Genomic DNA, 19,261 nt, shown 5'->3' with positions numbered 1-19,261 from the left:
CGCCAGCTGTGTGACATCACTGATCCTCGCGCATGCGCAGCACGGCTCTTGAGGAGCCCTGCGCAACTGGCTTGGCTAGGCCAGTGTAGCTAATGCTACAAAAAATTCCACTATTCTGACATGCAGTGAGAAGGAAAAAAATTATCTTTGCTTTTAGAGCGATGGCATTTTTACAGAAACGTCATAAAAAATACGTGAGTGGCCTTATCCTGCACTGCAAACCTTCTTGAGGACATAAAATGATAACTCGTACATTTTCATTATTTTTGAAATGATAGTTTTTCTAAGTTAGCATACATGATTGATCATCACAACAGCTGTAGTTTTATTGCGATAGCAATTATATGGACAGTCTCGGCTGGATTTTGCCGTTGCCGTCGCCGCCGTCATGCACCGTATATGTATAAGTATGTATATATGTATAAAAGCCCCAAAGAAAAATAATTCAGAAAAATGCTTCCGAAGCGCGGAATCGAACCAGGGACCTCTTGCTCCGCAGCGAGTGGCGCTATCCACTACACCACGAAACGCAGATCCTCCACGTAGCTAACGGCGAGCGTTATATACACACCCTTTACCGCTGGGCGGACTCGGAGACGGCAGGCGATAATAAGCGTTTCTTCATTACCAGTGAGATGGCGCTAGGAGCGCGACGGGCGCATTTAAAAGTCATCGGCGAGCTCGCTCGCTTCTTATATTTGCGCAGGGAGAACCTTGCCCTTCCGCTCTCTGCTCGCGCGGTGTTCTCGTGGTGAGGGGATGAGTAATGTTTCAAGCTTTCACCGTGATGTCCGCGCTCATGTTACGGAGCGTACGAAAGTCACTCGAGCTCAAGGGACGCCGCTAAACGAACAAACAGAAGATGAGCGCGAACTATCAAGTGTCACAGCTCAACACTTGAAGCACGCTAGTTTCCTTCGCTGCTTTGGCCGCCTTTGCAACAGGAGCGCTGTTCAAACTGAGAGTATCCATTGGCGAGCCGCACTTCGTATAGCATTAATTTCTTACTATCGCATTCATTGCTTTGCCCTTGCGGCGAAACTGTGACTTTTTTTTTTTTTGTATTCATGCTATGGTGCTCAAAATTGGAATGTGTCGTAATATCAAGAAGATTAGCCATCCCTGAAATTTTCATCAAAATTAGTGCAGCATTTCGAAAATTGACATTTAGCCCCGCATCCCCCTTAAAAGAAATGAAAATTTTTTATAATGTTCGTCTGAATGACAAAAGTCAGGAGGAAAATAAAGGAGCATTCCTGCTTTATTTTTCCGGCAATGAATCAGAAGGTATTTCTCATAAACCACTGTAAACAGGATGTGTTGCAAGCAGCATGTGCTTTTTAAAAGGGCCATGTTGTCGGACTTATCTAATTTTATCATAGTCTTAGAGCCATATTGAGCAAAGAGCTCAATATGGCTACACATGCACAGATGGAAACAATCATAGAAAAACACTGGGCTCGCAGCACACATTTTGATTAGAAATTTCAATTTGAAATCTCCACCTCTAAACTCCTCCCACCGACAGTGACCACCGTTTTGGCATAACTGCTGCGTTTTGGCATAATGACACAGCAGTTACTGCTAGTATCATCTGCTTTGGAACAGTGCAAAACCACGTCGGGCATCTTGCCTCATGATATCTGATGCCTAACAACACCGCAAAGACGCCACTGTTGAAGTTTCGCCCACATTTCCTCCTCTTCTGAAAAAAAAAAATGTCAGTAGCAAATCACCTGTGACACGCATGCTAAAGCATTGCAAATCTGCAAATCATGCCACCCTTGAGATGTTTGCTTCTACAATCACTTTCAGCGTTTGCAGTACTCAAAAGCATGGCCTTCAGTGTTGGTTTTTGTTACCCATGAGGGCCATTTTTGGATATGCCGATTCATTTTGTCGCTAGTCTGTGTTGCCAGACAACTTTATCATTTAGCCATGACTTTCATAAAATTCATATACAAATTTTCTACTCCACCAAGTATGACTGAAATTTTGCCAGCCTACTTTGGGATGGGTATTCTATAATGTGTTGTCGATATTTTCATTGAAAAAAGTGAGCATGCTTGCACTAGTGCAGGGACGTAGAGGGTGAGGGGGTTCCGACCCCCCCCTCCCCCGAAATTTTTTCATGCTTTAACTTGTCAGCTGTTACTAAATATTTACACGCCTTCACAGCGACCACCAGTTGCCAAAGTTAGCCGTTCTACACACAAACACCCCTCCCCCGAAAAAAATTTCTCGGTACGGCCCTGCACTAATGGCGCAAGGCTAAAGGCACAGCAGAGCTGATCAGCACCTAGCTGGTCTGGTGTTTTCGAGGTTATGCGAGGTTGTGCAAATTAATGCGAGGTTATGCCATGCTCAGTTGGTCATGACGCAACTAGTGCCACGTGACATCATGTGACACTAGTATCACGTGACTCACGTGAGTATCGCGATACGTGAGTAGTGCCACATGATGCTAGCAATGTGAAACTAACCACGTGACATTTTGTTGTCACGGTCACCTGAGTAGTCACGTGACGTTCTGTTGTCATGTGACATTAGTGTTAGTGGCTAGTCATGTGAACATATCGCGTGACATTTCTTTGTCATGTGACACTAATATCAGGTGACATCAGTCACGTAACTAGTAACGTGACAGTGACATCACGGCACATGTGCAGGGGGTGGTAGTTATGCAGAGTCGTGTTTACGTCTCGCGGGGCAGGTGCATCGCCAGCTGTGGTATTAGCGGTTGCTAGGCAATGCGAGGCGCTTTGGGGCGGTTTTCTGCGGACTGCCAAGCTTCTTGCGGCTGGCTTAGACAGGTTCGCTGTTAAAAAATTATTGTAGTGTTCTCTTTCAAATGTTTTTAATTTGCGATCACTGTGGTACATAATACAGCCAGAGAACATTTGAAAACCATTGTTGTGCCACCCAGGACAGGCTGTAAGCCTATAGGAAGCAGGCTCCAATAACAAGAGTTCAGATGATTATTAACTTCAACGTGACATGACGTGATGTATGGACATTGATGAAGCTATAGGGAAAGGTATATTCACCTTTGCCCCTAATCAATAGATTATGTACATAACTAGCATTCCTGACTTTAGCATTACTGGAATATATTTGCTGTTTGTTTTTCTCAGTGTCGGATATTTCCTACAAAACATTGATTTCCGTAGAAGTCATTTGCTAGAGAGGGTTACGTCCGCGACGGTGGTGTAGTGGAGCCGGTGCTCGGCTGCTGGGCCAAAAGTTGTGGGCTCAATCCCGGCCACGGCGGTCGCATTTCGATGGAGGTGAAATGCTGAAGGCCCGTGTACTGCGTGATGTCGGTGCACGTTAAAGAACACCAGATGGTGGAAATTTCCGGAGCCCTCATCTAGGGCGTGCCTCATAGTCATATTACGGTTTTCGAACGTAAAACCCTAGATATTATTATTCATTTATTTATTTATTTATTTATTAGACACGGGTAAGTATTTATTTGTAAAGGGGCAATACTAGGGCTTTTGCCTGACTAGATTTTAGGGAGAGGTTAAAGTTTAGGCTTCTCCGTGCATCGAATGAGGCTGATGACCTCTTGGGCTTGTAGGTGAATTCTAACTGTGATGCAACCCAGTACATCCGTGCATCGAATGAGGCTGATGACCTCTTGGGCTTGTAGGTGAATTCTAACTGTGATGCAACCCAGTACATTAGAAACATTGTACTTGTAGTATTCTGACATACGGAAATCATGTGACAGTCAAGCATTCAAAACTAGCAGGCTTAAAAATTGAAAGAACTGATGCTATGATGTACGACACATGGGTAGTGGTACTTGGCAAATGCGTGCCGTGCTTGCCATGTTTTTTACGCTGCAAAGTGGTGGCTTTTATAGACATCCTGCTTGCTGTGTTCATTGCGCATGTTTGTACACACACAATGGTCATTGTAGCTGAGTGCATTGCAAGCCTTGTGTACTTCACTCTGGCATTTATAGCTGTTCTGTAAGTTGGCTGGCTTACTCGTATGGCCAGCTGCAAACTTGATTAATTCTTTGTAAGAGTACCAGCATTGCTTGCAACAGGCTTGTGCCTGGCTGCACTTCTGAATATAACATAGCATGAAATGTTCAAGCAGAGTTTTCCTTGGAAACATTGCCTTTGACACCTTTCTGTTCAATACACACCGACTGACATACATTTTGCATTGAGTGATCAGTAAGGAAGGGAGATGTAGAGAGGCCAGCCATTTGCAGCATTCGTGATCTGGCATTGAGGTTAAATACGAGCTGCAGTGCAAGAAGTTAAGGAAAATGTATTGTTTGCTCTGTGATATCTTACACCAGAAGTGCAGAGCCACCATCCTGGAATTTTCACCATTAACTTCTTTATGGGAAATGCAATTTAATTCATACACAAATGACATCTGTGTGATCTATGTGGCTGTTGTATTCTGTTCCATCATAACAGACACCAATTCCTTCGAAATCGCCATTTCTTTGTACATTGCTACGTTCATCGTCATGGGAAATCATGGCAGCACACAAAATTCATGAACCAGGTGGTGTCATTAAGTATTGTACCCAGGCAGACCATCTTGCAGAACTTATATTGCCATAGGTGTGCTCACTTGTCAAAAGTGGCAGCTTTGCTCTGCTAAATGTCTGTTGCATCACACTTGAGTGAAACTCAGTGGCCACCTACAGCTGCTGTGCGAAGGGTGACATCCGTGGACAGTTGTTGCGACAGCTGGTGATAGTGCTTCAACCACCTGCACAGGCACTAAATCAGACCAGGTGGCTCACAGTGCCGAAGATGGCTGCAAGAAAGGTATATGTACATGCTGAGTGCGTTAATACAGACAAGTTCCCGGTGCAGTCTAAGAACAGAGTGTTACATGTCACCATTCCAAGTTTGCTGCTGCTGATATGCTATGCCTAAAGGTAAATCATATTTCTTAAAGTGTGCCCCCCCCCATACCTTTTCCTCTCACTGCCTTGTTCACAAAATTTTATGAATTTTATAAACTTCACATACTAGCATGTAGTTTATACCACTTATGTCTCTAGACAAATGACGAGACGTGAGCTCTTAGCCATCTGTTATGTGCTGATTACAGCAGTTTTCGCGTGATAACCACAGTCGAGCAGCATTGGACAGTCTTTAGAAGAGTAACTGCCTGGCAATGCTGAGTGGCGACTTCTATGCCATAGAATAGGTCCCATTTCTGCATGTAGCAGCAGTTTCTGACAAAGAAGAATCACAGTGGTGCAAGTAGAACCTGAGATGAAGATTCCAAAAAAAGAAAATTGGAATTAATCAAAATCATTCATGAGAACAGAGTTTGAACGTATCTGTCAATAGAAAAATTGCCATAGTAATATTAAGGTATGTTAAAATGTGTTCTTAAAAACTGCTTTTAATAACAAGGTCTCCCTCTGTTTGTACAAAACATTCATTTCACTTTGGGTACGTACTTTTACCTGGTATTCAGAAGTGCCATTTTTATAGTAGCAAGACTGCTCTAGTGACCTTATGTAGTCATTTGGACCTTTGTATCGCGTATTTCATTTCCGTACTGTCATGCCGACCACAAAGCACAGCTGTGTGCTGTTTGGCAAAAATCTCTGCAGCTTTTCCTTTTGACGTATATGAAGCAAATTGAATTGAGAGTTTAGGGACGAAGCTAAATCGCAACATTGTAAAAAAAAGAAAGAGTGAGAAAGTATTTTCTTGTGATCACTTTCTCATATCGGACACTCAATGGTGCATGGGAATAATGTTGCCTGAAATAGCTGAATAGACATGCAAAGGTTGTAAGTATCTTTTGCATGATAATGGCTATCATTTGACTGCATCTAATAATATAATTTGTTGGCTTTTGTGGGCCAAAACCAGGATATGATTATGAGGCACGCCGTAGTGGAGGGCCTTGGAAATTTTGACCACCTGGTGTTCTTTAACGTGCACTGACATTGCACAGTATGTGGGCCTCTAGCATTTGGCCTACATTGAAATGTGACCGCCACTGCTGGGATCGAACCCGCGACCTTCAGGTCAGCACCCGAGCTCCGTAACCGCTTTACCACTGTTACGGACAGCTTATCTAAATGTGCTTCTTTCTAGGACTCCCTGATGAACATTTCATTTAGGCACTGTTTGGTATTCTTGTTCAAATATGTAAAGTTGATAGTTAGTACTTTCTTTCTTAGAATTCTTTTCTGTGCAAGCCGCTGCATGCATTTCTTTTCCATCATTGCCATGAGTATTATCTGTGCAATTGGATAGATTGATACATATGCACTGCATGCAACTTCACGTGGAGAAAGCTTCCCTTACTGGCCTGCCCTGCAGCTTTTATTTTAGCTAGGAATTAAATGATACCTTATGCTACATCTATACCAAATGAAATTATTGCACAGTGCTGATTTTCACTTGGTGATATTGGAAAAATTTTTAGGTGCACTTTTGGGCATAATACACATTGCTGAACACCACTTCAATTATGTATTCTTTCAGACCAAGTTTTTTTTGTCCCCAGAGGGTTAGTGTATTTTTTATTAGTTGATAACTGCTTTTACTCACATGATAAACATTCTTTGGTCATTTTAATTTTTTGTCAGAAACAATAGAATGTGATCACGAGGCCTCTTAAATTATGTAATGAAGGAATTGAAGATTGCTTGATTAGAGCAATGTGCACTAAATAATCCAACATTCTGTGCGTTATCACACACTGTATTCTATTAAGGGGAAAGCCTTAGATGCCTCACCAAACGCGAAAATTGGCCGTCAACGTCCCGCGGCGTTGGGCACAGCACGAGTGATGCAAAAAGTCATCATCACGTAATGACGTCACAGATCGCTAAAATTGGTGTTGCCATCATGACGTCGCAAATTTTGGCGTGACATAATGTCACATGATGCCGTCATCACATGACATCGTAGCTTGGTCAAAGGTGGGCCGATCATGGAGGTAGTGCAAAACCAGGTGAAGTTCCACCAATCCTGGATGCAGTGCAAAACCACGCCAAGTGCACAAAGGTTTCAGCAGAGCGCCGGGACAGGATCAACACATCGACTGAGAAGAAAAAAAAAAAAAAAAAAAGAAGATGGCTTTCGCCTTCCAGTCTTCTTAGATGAATGCATAAAGGATCCTATGAGTTTTTTATTTTTTGAATCTATATTCTATAATCTATAATCTATATTCCTAGATTTTTTTAAAATCTCTTTGTTGGTGACTCTTTTGTAATTATGTTTTCTACAAATTTTTGTGTTTCTTGCATCTCAGCTAATCGTGGCATGCCTAGGCTTTCTTGCAGTTGTGTGTGTGTTTTTCTTTTTTCTCCAATGCCTCCCCTTAAATTCAGTGCTTCAGGTGGGGTCTGCAAGGTATTTTGAAATAAACAAAGGAGGCCATCTGAAAGCCTCCATCTCTGAACAGACGCTTTAACAGTGAATGAAGGCAGTTTAAAGCTGTGATCTTTGTTAACGGGGCCAGCATATTGGCACCTCTTGTGATGCCATTGTCTAAATGCCAAGAAGCAAGGTCTCCTTGTGTACAGTTGTGGATGGATTGATACAGCTCTACGGGATGCAACTTCATGTAACTTGTAACCGGTTCTTAAATATCTGGCATCTGTTAGTTCAAAACTTAGACTGATGCTAGAGCGACAAAAATTTATGTTAACTATTTGCTTTTTGTACACAGTACCAGCAGTGCATAGTCTGTTTGCCTGATATTAAATTTGAAATTTTGTCATTGTGTCTGGTATGGGCAATTGGCACCATGGCATGCCACTTCTCTCTGGTATAAAATGGTATCTTAATTGAAATCTGAGAATGGAGCACATGTCCCAGTGCTGGGGCAGTGAGGCAGAAGAATTCTCATGATAAACTGGTTATGAGTTGCGCAATATCCTGGATTTGCGATCCGTTTCATTGATTTCGGTTGACAAGCTTGGAATGCTTTTCAAAATGATCCCAGCTCAACAGTTTTTCTTGATGAGCCATTGAAACATGCAGTAGGTGCTACCAATTTCAGACAGGTCATGCTGCAAAAAGAGCAGAGATGCTTGAGCTTCTGGGCTCCAAGTCTCTATATGGAATTCATCGCAACATGCAGGCAGCAGAAGTGTTGCCGCAGGAGTATTCTAGGGCAATCACTTTTGAAGAGTTTTATTTTTGTGAGAATGCCTGAGAACATGTTGGCATCTTTGGAGTGTTAATGCGCCAGGAATGCCGTCATCCCTAGATATTATCGCATCCGTCACTGATCTTGTGAAATCTCGCGAAGTGTTCACCTCTGCTTGTCTTCATGTCCTTTTTTGCCTATATCTTTTCTTTTTTTCTGTGCTGTCGGGTGACACATATTGACAAGCCAATCTTCATGTATGCACAATGGCTTTAGAGCACATTTCCTGCTGAAAGATGCGTTTGGTACCTTGCGCACAAGTGTAACTCGAGACCAATGCTGTCCATAGGAGATGCTGTATATCGCAGCATTAGAAACACGGGGCTTTTTCAGCAGCATGGCTGAGTCAATTAGTCCTAAATGCTACGGCAGAAAGGGACATGATAAAACATAACGGTAACAGTGAACACATGGTTATATGGTTTGTACTCATGAGCAATGTACTTTTCTTGTTCCTTTTTCAGCAATTCTAATTTTTATACCAACATGTGTTTGCTAGATGCATGTTCGATTCACTCTTATTCTCGTTTCACGAAATTGAAAAATACACGATTGGTTTGGACCCTTGCCCCCCATTTGGCATAGTAGAACAGAGTTTGTCAAATGTAGGTCTGTACTATATTGATTTATGTGGTACAAGCAGAGTACAGCAGCAGTTGGGTAACGCGTGCTATGTTGAACAGTTGTCAGCTTGTTTTTTCTCTGTTACGTTTTATTAGCGTCTGATCTTTTTCTCCCCATAATAAGATTGTTGGACGGTCATCTCAAGGCATGATGTATGCAACACTTAGCAACACAAAGTCTTGCGTCTCTTCTTCAATGATAAATGTGTTGTCAGTTCCATCTTATAAAAGAAAAACAATAATAAGCGTTGCAGACCTCCTTGTCGCTGTAATGACAAAACTGTGCCTAGTTTATGCACTTTGTGGAAGTATTTCATTTTACCCATTTTGGTTTTGTTTACTATGCGCTACTTTAGTTGGATGAGTGTGTTGAACAAACAAACAGCTTTATCGGTCAGTATTAGAATCATATTGAACGGCGCTCCAGACTGGACGAAGAGAAGACAGTAGAGTGATTCAGACAGGACTATGACAAGACGACAGACACAACGGTGTGTGTGTTGTGTTTGTTTGATAGATGTGGTGTGTTTCTGTCATCCTGTCAGAAGCACCGATCACCTCCATTGCAGTAATGTACCAACCATTCCAGTCCAGCACACTTTTTCAACAGGCATGTTCTACAGTGCTAGCTAACTGTCTGCGTGCAAGCAAACAATAATATCATGTGTTTGGCACTAGCACATACACCTACGAGTGCTGATGCTTGAAACGCAAAGCCGTTTATCTCGAGAGTTTTGTTTTGAAAGCACCTTTCACGGAGCTTGAAAATCTTGCATTTCTTGTGCAGTATGTGTAATTGTAAGGAGCTATTTATAATGCTTGTTGTCTCTCTGGCAGAATCGGTGGCCGTGGTGTGTCTGCTACTGCTGAGCACAATGTCAGTGTTAGATTCCTGGCTACTGCGGCCACATATTTTGGAGTTGCGGTGCAAGAACACTCGATTCGGGTGCACGTTAAAAAAAATCCTACGTGGCCAAAATTAGTTGAAGGTCCCCTACTGCAATGTTCCTCATAGTGTATGCATTCTTTCAGGTACGTGTGATTTAAAATTTTGAAAATGTGCTTATATTTTTGTTCTTCATTACATATGTTTAATTTTAAGCATCTGATAGAGATACCTAAGTACTTAGACAGTTGTCCTATTTGTAGTAATGTTTCAGGAAATAGGTGTGCCCACAACAGCTGCTACTCGGTGAATTGGTTTGATTTGGTGTAATAGAAGCAATTTTTTTTCCTCGAGCTAAGAGATAATGGCTTTCCCTTTTCTCTGCATAATAGGAACGATTATCTCCAATCTTTTTGATGGCGTCGTCAAGTTGAAAACGACCATACGTAGCATCGGTGTCGGCCTTGAAAATTCCCCAGCGCTGCATTGAAATTTCGTGATCTTGCTTCTCTTTGAAAACTGTTTGAACCCTGGTAGGCACCTATCTCGAGATGCATTTGCATGCACCTTTCTTTATACTTTTCTTCGGGTTCCTACGCAAAGCGTGAGTGTGTCGCACTACAGCCAACCAGCAATGTACGTAGGCAGCATAAAGTTCATTCCTTGTTTACCCATTGGAAAATGTCACGAAAAGTAGCAGCAGGTGGTGAGGCAGCTCGTACATACACACAAGTCTAACTGCCTTTCCGTGCTGGTCAGTGCAGTCGACCTTGGCAATCGAGGAAATCTTGCTATTTTATTCCTCGCTGTTTTGCTGGCGTCTTTCCAGTGATCTTTTCTTGCTGCTGACATTTCCCTTCGTTTGCATCTACTACCCTTTCCCTCAATGCATTGAGATAGCCGATTTCGGCTGCCACTTCTTCACGCGAGCTTTCGTTCTATCAGTGGCAAAGCAATCGAAATAATTTTTTCGCTCTATCTCTAAAGAAGTTAACCTAAATGTCATGTGCGAAAAAAAAAAGAAAAAAAAAACCAGTTGCTATATGCAATTGAATTTTTATAGAAACTCCGAGCACTAGCTGCAGTGTTACTTTCACGAAATATCAAACGAAACGTAAAAGCAGCAGCTTGTAGATGACGTGCGCTCTTTTTTTCTTTCTTTTAGTGAGTAAACATTGCTTTCTACAATCTGAGTCATACATTTCTCGTGCGTCTTTCCATGATCGAACGCTTGTTTGCTTTCCGATTTGAAAGTGCGATTGCCTTACAAGTTTGTCCTCAAACAACAAACAAAAAATGACGCGCGTTAACAATTTTTTAGATTATCGATACCCGTCGGCGAAGCGAACAGAAACTATGATAACAATCGCAATCTAACTTTATAAGCACACAACACACACGGCTGGTACGTATATGCCGATTGACAGGCTATTTAAAACGAATGCAGCGGAGTTAACCGGCTGATATTTGATCGATGGTGTGACATCGTACCGTTATGCATCGCACGCTAGCGGTGGGCGTTGCCAAGTGCGCGGAGTGTTGTAGGCGGTGTTGCGGCTCTAATACCTTGCGGATCCAACGCCTCATCTCTACGCGATTTGAGACTGTTCAGCTATGTAGAGCGAGCATTGATTCACTCCGGTATGCGAGTTTTAGTCATCAATTTTAGCGCATCGCTATCACGTGCGCGAATCGCGGCTCACTGACATTGAAAAGTCAGCTCAGCGGCAGTAGGTGCTCGCTGGCAATGGGTGATCCATCGCTTTGACAGTCCGCTCATGCAAACTCAGCACGATTTTGCTGGTTTCGTCCCAGAGCCGGATTTTTTACGAGTTGCAGCGCATTTGCGCGCGGAGCAATCGCTTGTGGTTCCCAGGCCTCATCTGTCTCTTCTGATCACAGGCGGCGATAATCAGATTATCGCGGTACCTGTTCCCAGATAATTAAGAACAATAACTACGATCGTTTACTATGTCGTCAGCGCACAGAGAACACCTGGCACACCTGAGAACGGCGTTGATCCACAGCTTTCGGCCTGCCTACCTGCCCACGCCCTCCTTCTACATCTACCTCGCCAGCCCTCGCGCTCACGACTGTCGCTCTCCGATGTAGAAATGAGTGCGGGCATTGATATCTAAATAATGTCACCGTAATCGCTTTGCTCCCATATTTTGCACCAATCGCAAATATTTATTGCATCTCGCGAGGACTACTTTGAATTTCGATATTACAAAAAATAGTTTTATATGATGGAAAGTCTTGTCCTTGTACATGCGTGCCTTGCATGTCGTCATGGCTTGTGAATCATCACAGGCCATCCAATGACGGTGACGCAGCGCATCGTCACGTGTGCGTTGCTTGTGAATCGTCCAATGAGGAAAGGCCGGGGTGACGTAGCGCGCAGTGATATCGAGCTCTTAGGCGAGGGTTATGTGGACCTGCTTTCAGTGACGACGTCGTTGTACTTTGACGTGGTTGCTACGTTTCTGCCAATTTGCCCACTCGGGTTGCGGCAAACTTGGTGACGAGAAATACGTAACTGGTAAGTGCTCTGCGTCGACCCTCGTACAATAACAGTCGGGCGTGATGTCTTTCGTGCGGTGGTGGCATTTTTCGATTGCCGGTTTAGAAATTAGCCCAGTTTTGGACCCCTGATTTTGGGAAACTGTGTGGACGATGTCTGGAACGGTATCGCTGCAAATATGGCAGGCTGCCAGGGCTGCAATCGCGCTGAATTTAGACGCGTGTGTATCCGTTAGGCCTAACTGTACATCGCGGCTGGTTCGATCGCGGAACTGCGAACCCGTGTGTTCCGGCTGGCGTTCTAACCTGCGTTTAATCGGGCACTTCGGTGGTGTCCGATTGCGTGAAGCTGCTCTGCCGGGTTAGCAGCGTCGGGTCTGTGGCTGTCCGCAATGGTGTGGCATGGACTTTACCGTTTTGTAGTCTTGTGTTTCAAGGTGCATCTGAAACCTTGTCGCCCGACGGTGCTGCATTCGATTTCTACATTGGCGACTTAAAACCGTTAGAGCGTGATATGGCGTCTGTGTGTTCTTTTTTCTTTTGATCGGACATCTGATCGTTACTAGTTTTTCTCGCTGTTTCTCGAACTTAACGTTGTAGATGTTCTGTGGTCATAGTTTGCGCGCGTCTTTAGCCTTTCTTTTCTGTGCGCTCGATATTAGTGCGTATTCGACCAGCTGACTCGCTTTCTGTAATGAAAATATACCGTATTATTCGCTGTGCGGCGCGTGTTATACGGAAGCGGCCGTGGTAGGTATTGCGCCGCGCTGCCGCGCACCTGGGCTCGCAGCGGCCTTGAGCCAAATAGTTTTGCAACGTGGCTGCGAGGTCGCCAGGCGCGTAGGCCATTTTGAGACTCTCACGTAGATTGACCTTAGTATCAGTTAAAAAGACGCCACATGAGACGTTCTGCGTCAGCAAAAGATCAGAAAACGGTTCGCATCGGCGCTTGCGTGTTATCGGCGCCTACGTCCATTCTTCAGTCCTGCGGTCGCGTTGAATATACATCGGCGCGTTACCGAAGCGACTAAACGTGCTGCGTTTTCCTTGTGTGGCAGTCGAAAACCCAGGGTAGCGACGTTAATAAACGATATTCGGCTGTCGCATATGGATGTTTTAGCGCGTATTCTGCCAACGTGGAGTCGATAAAAATGGCGCGTGCGTCATCGCATGACGTCAGTGTGGTTACGTCACGCACTTACGTAAACCGTTGTTCGGCTACATGGCCTCTGTCCACGCGGACGGGCGGAGCACCGCGGGACCTCACGAATCGATTATTAAACACTTGTTGTGAAATGTGTATATATGTATATATTGTTGGCCTGTTGTTTTGCCTTCACAGCATGTGTTTTTAGCTACACGGCACTAACTGCCCATGGGAAAGGAAGAATCAATTACTTGGTTAATATTTATTAACTAGGAAGTAATGTGTTAGAAATTGGATTCTGGCAAGACAAAACTTCTGAGATACTTTTTGCAGGCACGCTATTTTGGATGATTGCCATTTATGCTGATAGACTGCACATAGCAATTCAGCTGGAAAGCAGATATTAAAAATTCGTAAAGAGATAAGTTAAAACCACTTAATGCTTTGGATAGGCTGCCAAGCAGAAGCAGTGCTCTTTCGTAGACTATCCTGCAATCTGTTCATGGCATTCAAGAAAGTTCTATTTTTGTAATCCACCTCTCTAAGCGAGGTCTACCGCAAAGGCTAACTTCGGATGTGTGGAAGAGCAGTATTTTTTTCTTTATGCCGAAACCAGTGAAATGTGTATTCGTGCAAACATGTTGACCAAGCAAGCATGGTCACAACCATTGTGAAATAGTGGTTCAAGGTGGCAGTGTGCTCAAAAGCGTGTTGCCAGTGTTCTTGCTGTCACGAAAAGGGTGCGTGATATGAGCACTTGCAAGATGGTAAAGCCTTTGAAACTCTTCATTCATGTAATGCAAGCATTTAATAGTCGAGTGTTTTTTATAATGGAAATAAAGATTTTGTAGACTTGGCTCCTTTGCATTCATTTCAAGTTTTTCCAAAGGGTCAACAACAGCCAATACTGTCGGTTTAATTGAAAGCAAGACAGTGTTTTTTTTTTCGTAACAGCTTAAGAGTGCAAGAAAAGGCCCTCTTACAGACATCCAAGGATCCTGATTTTGTGTGCATGCATGTGTGTGTCATGCAGTTTCCTAGATGGATTAACAACTAGAACATATACAGGTTCCTCGAAGGCTGCATTGTATTGCAGAGTACATGAAGTTTGGGGAAGGTGCATAAATCTGGCTATACTGATAGCATGCCTGTGCAGTTAATTTCTTTCTCAGTAGACCCTTTACATAATCCGCAAGTGCTCTTCCCTGCGCTGCATATTCGCCCAACTAATGGCGGCACCTGTCTTGCTTCAAGTGGAGACGAGGCCCTGGTTGGATGTGCTGGGGCTTCTCTATTATGCGAGTCTATATCGGGAGCAGAGTCTACATTTTCAGTGTCGTAGCACAAGCAAACTGTGCGTGAACTAGCTGCCATTAGTTAGGCTAACTGCATTGCTGAAAAGCTAGCTTCACGATTGTGAAAAGGGTCTATTGCACTCGTCCAACGGATAGAACTAGTAAAGCTTTTGTTTGTAAACTACTGATGCTTCCTAGTGCTGGTATTGTATGCACTTATAATGCTCTTCATTGTTTTCATCTCTGCGTAATCGTCATCCAAGTTCTTGGCAGGTGCCTGCTGGTAGCCAATATTTCAGTAGTTAGTTGGTGGGTGTTGCTTGTGGCACGAATGCAGGTTTAGCTGAAAACAGGACCTGGGTAAAATGTATAGATTGAGGAGTCCCTCCATTGTTTGAAATGACAGAAGCACACTGAACTCGTTTATTTGGTCAGGTTCTGGAGAGCAGCCACCCATAACTCGGGCGATGATAGTTATGGACAAAGGCTCATCGGAAGCACTTGCAATATATACAGGGAAGATTGTGTTGAGTTTGCAGATATTGCAAGAAAAGCCAGGCAAACTGTCCAAAATTCATGCTGCACTCTTCATTCAACACACTGTAGCCACTCGTGTACAATATGGCAGAGACACCATTATAGTAAATCACTTGGTGCAAACGTTTACTGAGGTTCTTGTGAGACCTCGTGTTGGCTGTAAAGATAGCTCCTGCATTGAACAAAGCCAGGTTATTAATAATTAAATGGAATTAAATTAGAGCAATAAATAAAACATCCTAATTTTGCTTGGCAATATGGGGCAGAGCGTGTCGGTTCGGGAAGTGTGGATAAAGAAGGAAAATTGGAAATTAATACTTCAGCTGTTTATTGTGGCAAAACTAAAGAACCTTCTCACGTTCCCAAAATTCTTCTTTGGTTTGTGGCATGTCCTTGAGTAATGTAAAAATATTCAATATCAGGGAGCACACATATAGCATGCTCCCTGGCCAAGTATCTCCAAAATTTCTGGTGTTTGCTATAGTAAAGGGGTTTCGCTGGTTTGTTCCAGATTCTACAGTGTTGTTTTGCAGATGTAAGCATTGGTTGTGCTGTAGTAGCATATTGTGCTGTGGCCTCATCAAAAGTGTGCCTGGTGTCCTTGCACAGCTTGCTGCACTCCTCTGCGGCTGCTGCTACTACTACTCGAAAGTTCAGCGGGCATTCTGAGTGGGGCTCGGTCGTAGCAATGGTTGCCGGGGGTGGTTGGTGGTGTGCGCCCGCTGAGGCTGCCGGGTGGCGTGTGCTGTGTTGTCGTGGCTGGCCAGCGCTGACCCCGCTTGCATGGCCATGTAGATGGAAGTGCTCATGGAAGAAGGAGCGACCGTGGTGACCAGCAGTGCGCCCGTATCGCGTGCCTCCAGCACGACCACGGCAGCACGCTCCAGCCCGGCTCCCAGCGCGGTAGTGGTCACCTCTGCCCAGGGGCGCACCAACGGCACTGTGGTGTTTGCCTCGCCGGCACAGGTCAAGCAGCTCAATGTGAGTTGGTTCTGCACTGTGGCTGCCACGAGACACCTGGAAAAAAAGTTTCTGTTGCATCATGCTTTGCCTGCACTCCTCTGCTTTTCACACTGCATTGTGCAACTTGCAACTGATAACTACACCCGGAGGCAGCTGCACGAAGACTCGATGCAGCCTTGTGTAAAATAACACTTGCATAGTTCGATGAAGGCAGCCAATGAAAGTTGCAATTGCAAGGTTGTTCAGTGTTCCCGAACACTGGAATTGTCTTAACCGCAGAGCATTGGTGTCTCCTCGTCATGTTGCACTCGTACCTGCTTTCAAGCCTTGTTTCATGGCTTTTTGCACGAACCATGCAGTGAACCAACTTACAAAGCATGTATTTGCAAGCTTTCACATGCTGTGCATGACTAACGGCGAAGCCAAGCACGTCACCAACAATGCAGCAAGCGTGAAGTGCAGCCTGTGCTAGCAGGGTTGCAACAACACTTCTTTGTGTATTACTCTGCGTGCGCTCATGATCAGCACTTTGCACTTACACTACTGGACAAAGCAGGCATTTATTGCAGTGCAGATGCCTTTTTATGGCATTCTTCACAATGCCTGTGCTGCTTTTTCTGGGCACCTTGCTAAAGAAAGGGATTGTCTTTTGTCAGGTGTGAGTGCAAAAATAACATTCGCACTCCGCTTTCTTTTTTCTCCTTTGAATTGAAGTTCTGTTTCGTGTACATTGGTTTTACATTATCATTGTTTTATGGACACATTGCTCTTACATACACACACTGTGACTGAAGCAGGAAATGCGAAAAAAATATCTTTCTCTTTGCAATTCTGAACTCAGTCTCTTTGTATAAATTAGTCATTGTTGAATGATGTGGAAGTTGTCACGCAAGTAAAGTTTGATGAAGTCTTCCGGCGTTTCAATTACAGATGAAGATTCTCAGTTTGGAAACCAGGCACTCTGCCATTACTCGGTCATGTCCCAATAGAGTTCCAAATTTTCATTGATATTGTTGCATTGTAGCATTTTCAGTTCGTTTTACATATTTACTGTTAACATTGTTAGCAACTTCCTTTGTCATTAGTAGCACCACGCATTTCAAGTCTACAGATGTGGACACGAGGGCAGTCTCTTTTAAGGGGCTGTGAAACACAAGTTTGGCTGGGAAACTCCTTATAGTGCATACAACAGCACAATTCATTATTTGTTGAGGTCAAGAGCCTTTGCATAGGCACATTTCTCTGCACCGAAACCTTCCTAGGGAGACAATAGCGCCGCACACTAACCTACAAGGCTCCTCCCGAAGTGCCGATTTGAGCCACCCGTTTCTTCGATATCACCTCGGGTGCTCGGCACGATCTTGTTTCAAACACAATGAACATACAGATGGCACCCATCTATCATGAGCATGCAGGTGTTGTGGAGGTGGTTGAAACCCCTGCAGTGTGCGCATGTTCTTTCTGGTTGCAAGGTGCATTTCATTCCTTTCTGACTTTTGTTCAGCTGTAGACACCCTACTTTTGAGAGCTACGCACTACATCTTTGTCTTTGCTGGTCTGTACATTCTCTATTCTTTTCCTCTCTCTCCCTCTCTCTCTCTTTTTTCCTGTTCAGCTTTCCACGATGGCAAGTATAGACCACGTTTCATTTTTGTGTATGCATGCCGCCATCTTGGAAACTTGCCCTTGCATGCGAGTACATCGTTCATGATATTGAAGTGCCAAGAGTGTTTGCATGATCAATGTTGTGATTGAATGTGTGTGAAATACCGAACGTGATGTCTGTGCCAACGATTTGCAGCCTGCAGACTGGCTGTAACGTGGCACATCTCGCCGTTTTGGCTAAATGTCGTCGTTTTAACAATGGCGGTGCACATTTGGCACCGTTGCCGAAGGAACCTGCTTTGTCGTAAGCCCAGTGTGGTGGCACGCTCATAAATTGATTTATGGCCAATGTTGCCAATGCATTTGTGCGGCAGCTGGGAGTTGGCTTTCTCTTATTGTTCAATTCATAAGCTTGCGTGAATGTGCATGAAGGGATTTCTTTAGTCGTTTTCTTTTCTAGCTCTAGCTGAAAGGTCACAGTTGTTTTATGTCTCTATTAAAACACAGCTGCACTCAGCTTCAGAATGGGGTTAAGCAATGCTTAAGATTTTTTTTGGTGGCATTATACTCTATAAATATTCCGTATGAGGCATTGGCATAGTGACCTAGCAGCTCCTACTTCGTTGTCTTTTTTGTAAACCAGCAGTCGGATTTAGATAGCGTTGCGCAGCTGTGCTACCAGCCCGATCTAACCGGCCTCAAGGAGCATTCACAATATTCTTCATTTATTTCCTTCTTTATCTTAAACCTTTTCTGGAGGTGATTACAACATTCGAAAGGACAAAGCAATGCTAGGACAACTATATAAAAGATTCGATGGGAAACGTACAATGCCTTGTCATTATTAAAAGAGCCCATCAAACGCTCAATTAGAATAGAATTACCTTGCTCTTACACTAGATTGCCTTGTGGATTTCCTGTAGCAAAGATCTTTAATTCTTGAAGTATATGTGGAGGTACAGGTAGTGATCTCAAGCTCCAAGCAGGGGGAATGGCAAGGGGGCAATGCCCTGCCGAAAAGTTGGTCTCACGTCTTCGACATTATCACTCAGTGCACCTAAGCCCACCTCGCTCGCAATGCTCTATGCCAGATGGAAGCTCATTTCACTTTGAACTAGCGTCAAGAAATTTGTCACACATATGTTAAAAATTCCACAGATGAGCCTTAATTCTGCATACATGTCATAGGATGAATTCTAATTTCATTCCTTAGGCATTGGCTGTGTTCCTTATTAGTGAACGACTCGAGTACTGTGCTGTTCGTCACAGCAAATGGCTTTTTGCCTCTTGTCTTGGTGCACACTGGCCTTTGTTCATTAAATTACCGGCATTCTTGATGTACAACACGTAGGTTCTGACATCCTATGTGATTCTTTGTACAGGTAGATTACCTGAAGTGATGTTCTCCCGCCATCAAGTAGAGCTTTTTAACCTAACATTCAGCTCAAGCACAAGATTTTTGTGCCGATTCTCCATTGTCAGACTGTATTACTGAAGAAAAAAAAGTGAAGTT

At 43.8% G+C, this 19,261-nt stretch overlaps 1 protein-coding gene and 1 long non-coding RNA gene across 5 annotated transcripts in view; one reads left to right on the top strand and one right to left on the bottom strand.

The window, feature by feature from the left end:
* Positions 1 to 11,926: 11,926 nt before the first annotated feature.
* The window catches only part of LOC119387567 (uncharacterized), a 93,398-nt gene continuing 86,063 nt past the window's right edge, over positions 11,927 to 19,261 (top strand). For 2 of the 4 annotated variants that reach the window (XR_007415433.1, XM_049413555.1), the window contains exons 1-2: positions 12,231 to 12,422; positions 15,976 to 16,161. Coding sequence is in view for 3 of the 4 variants with exons in the window: in XM_049413555.1 (XP_049269512.1) it covers positions 12,381 to 12,422; positions 15,976 to 16,161 (228 nt within the window). In the remaining variant the exon portion in view is untranslated. The other 2 variants (XM_049413557.1, XM_049413556.1) reach the window with 2 other exon arrangements.
* LOC125757684 (uncharacterized) overlaps positions 12,308 to 19,261 on the bottom strand; it is a 72,409-nt gene continuing 65,455 nt past the window's right edge. The window contains exon 2 of the long non-coding RNA XR_007415434.1: positions 12,308 to 12,507. This is a non-coding gene — a long non-coding RNA (uncharacterized LOC125757684). The remainder of the gene's footprint in view (positions 12,508 to 19,261) is intronic.

Source organism: Rhipicephalus sanguineus, chromosome 3, assembly GCF_013339695.2.
Source record: "Rhipicephalus sanguineus isolate Rsan-2018 chromosome 3, BIME_Rsan_1.4, whole genome shotgun sequence".
Taxonomy (NCBI): domain Eukaryota; kingdom Metazoa; phylum Arthropoda; class Arachnida; order Ixodida; family Ixodidae; genus Rhipicephalus; species Rhipicephalus sanguineus.
Note: the sequence above shows the minus strand (reverse complement) of the source record. Positions and strands in the feature narration are given on the sequence as shown.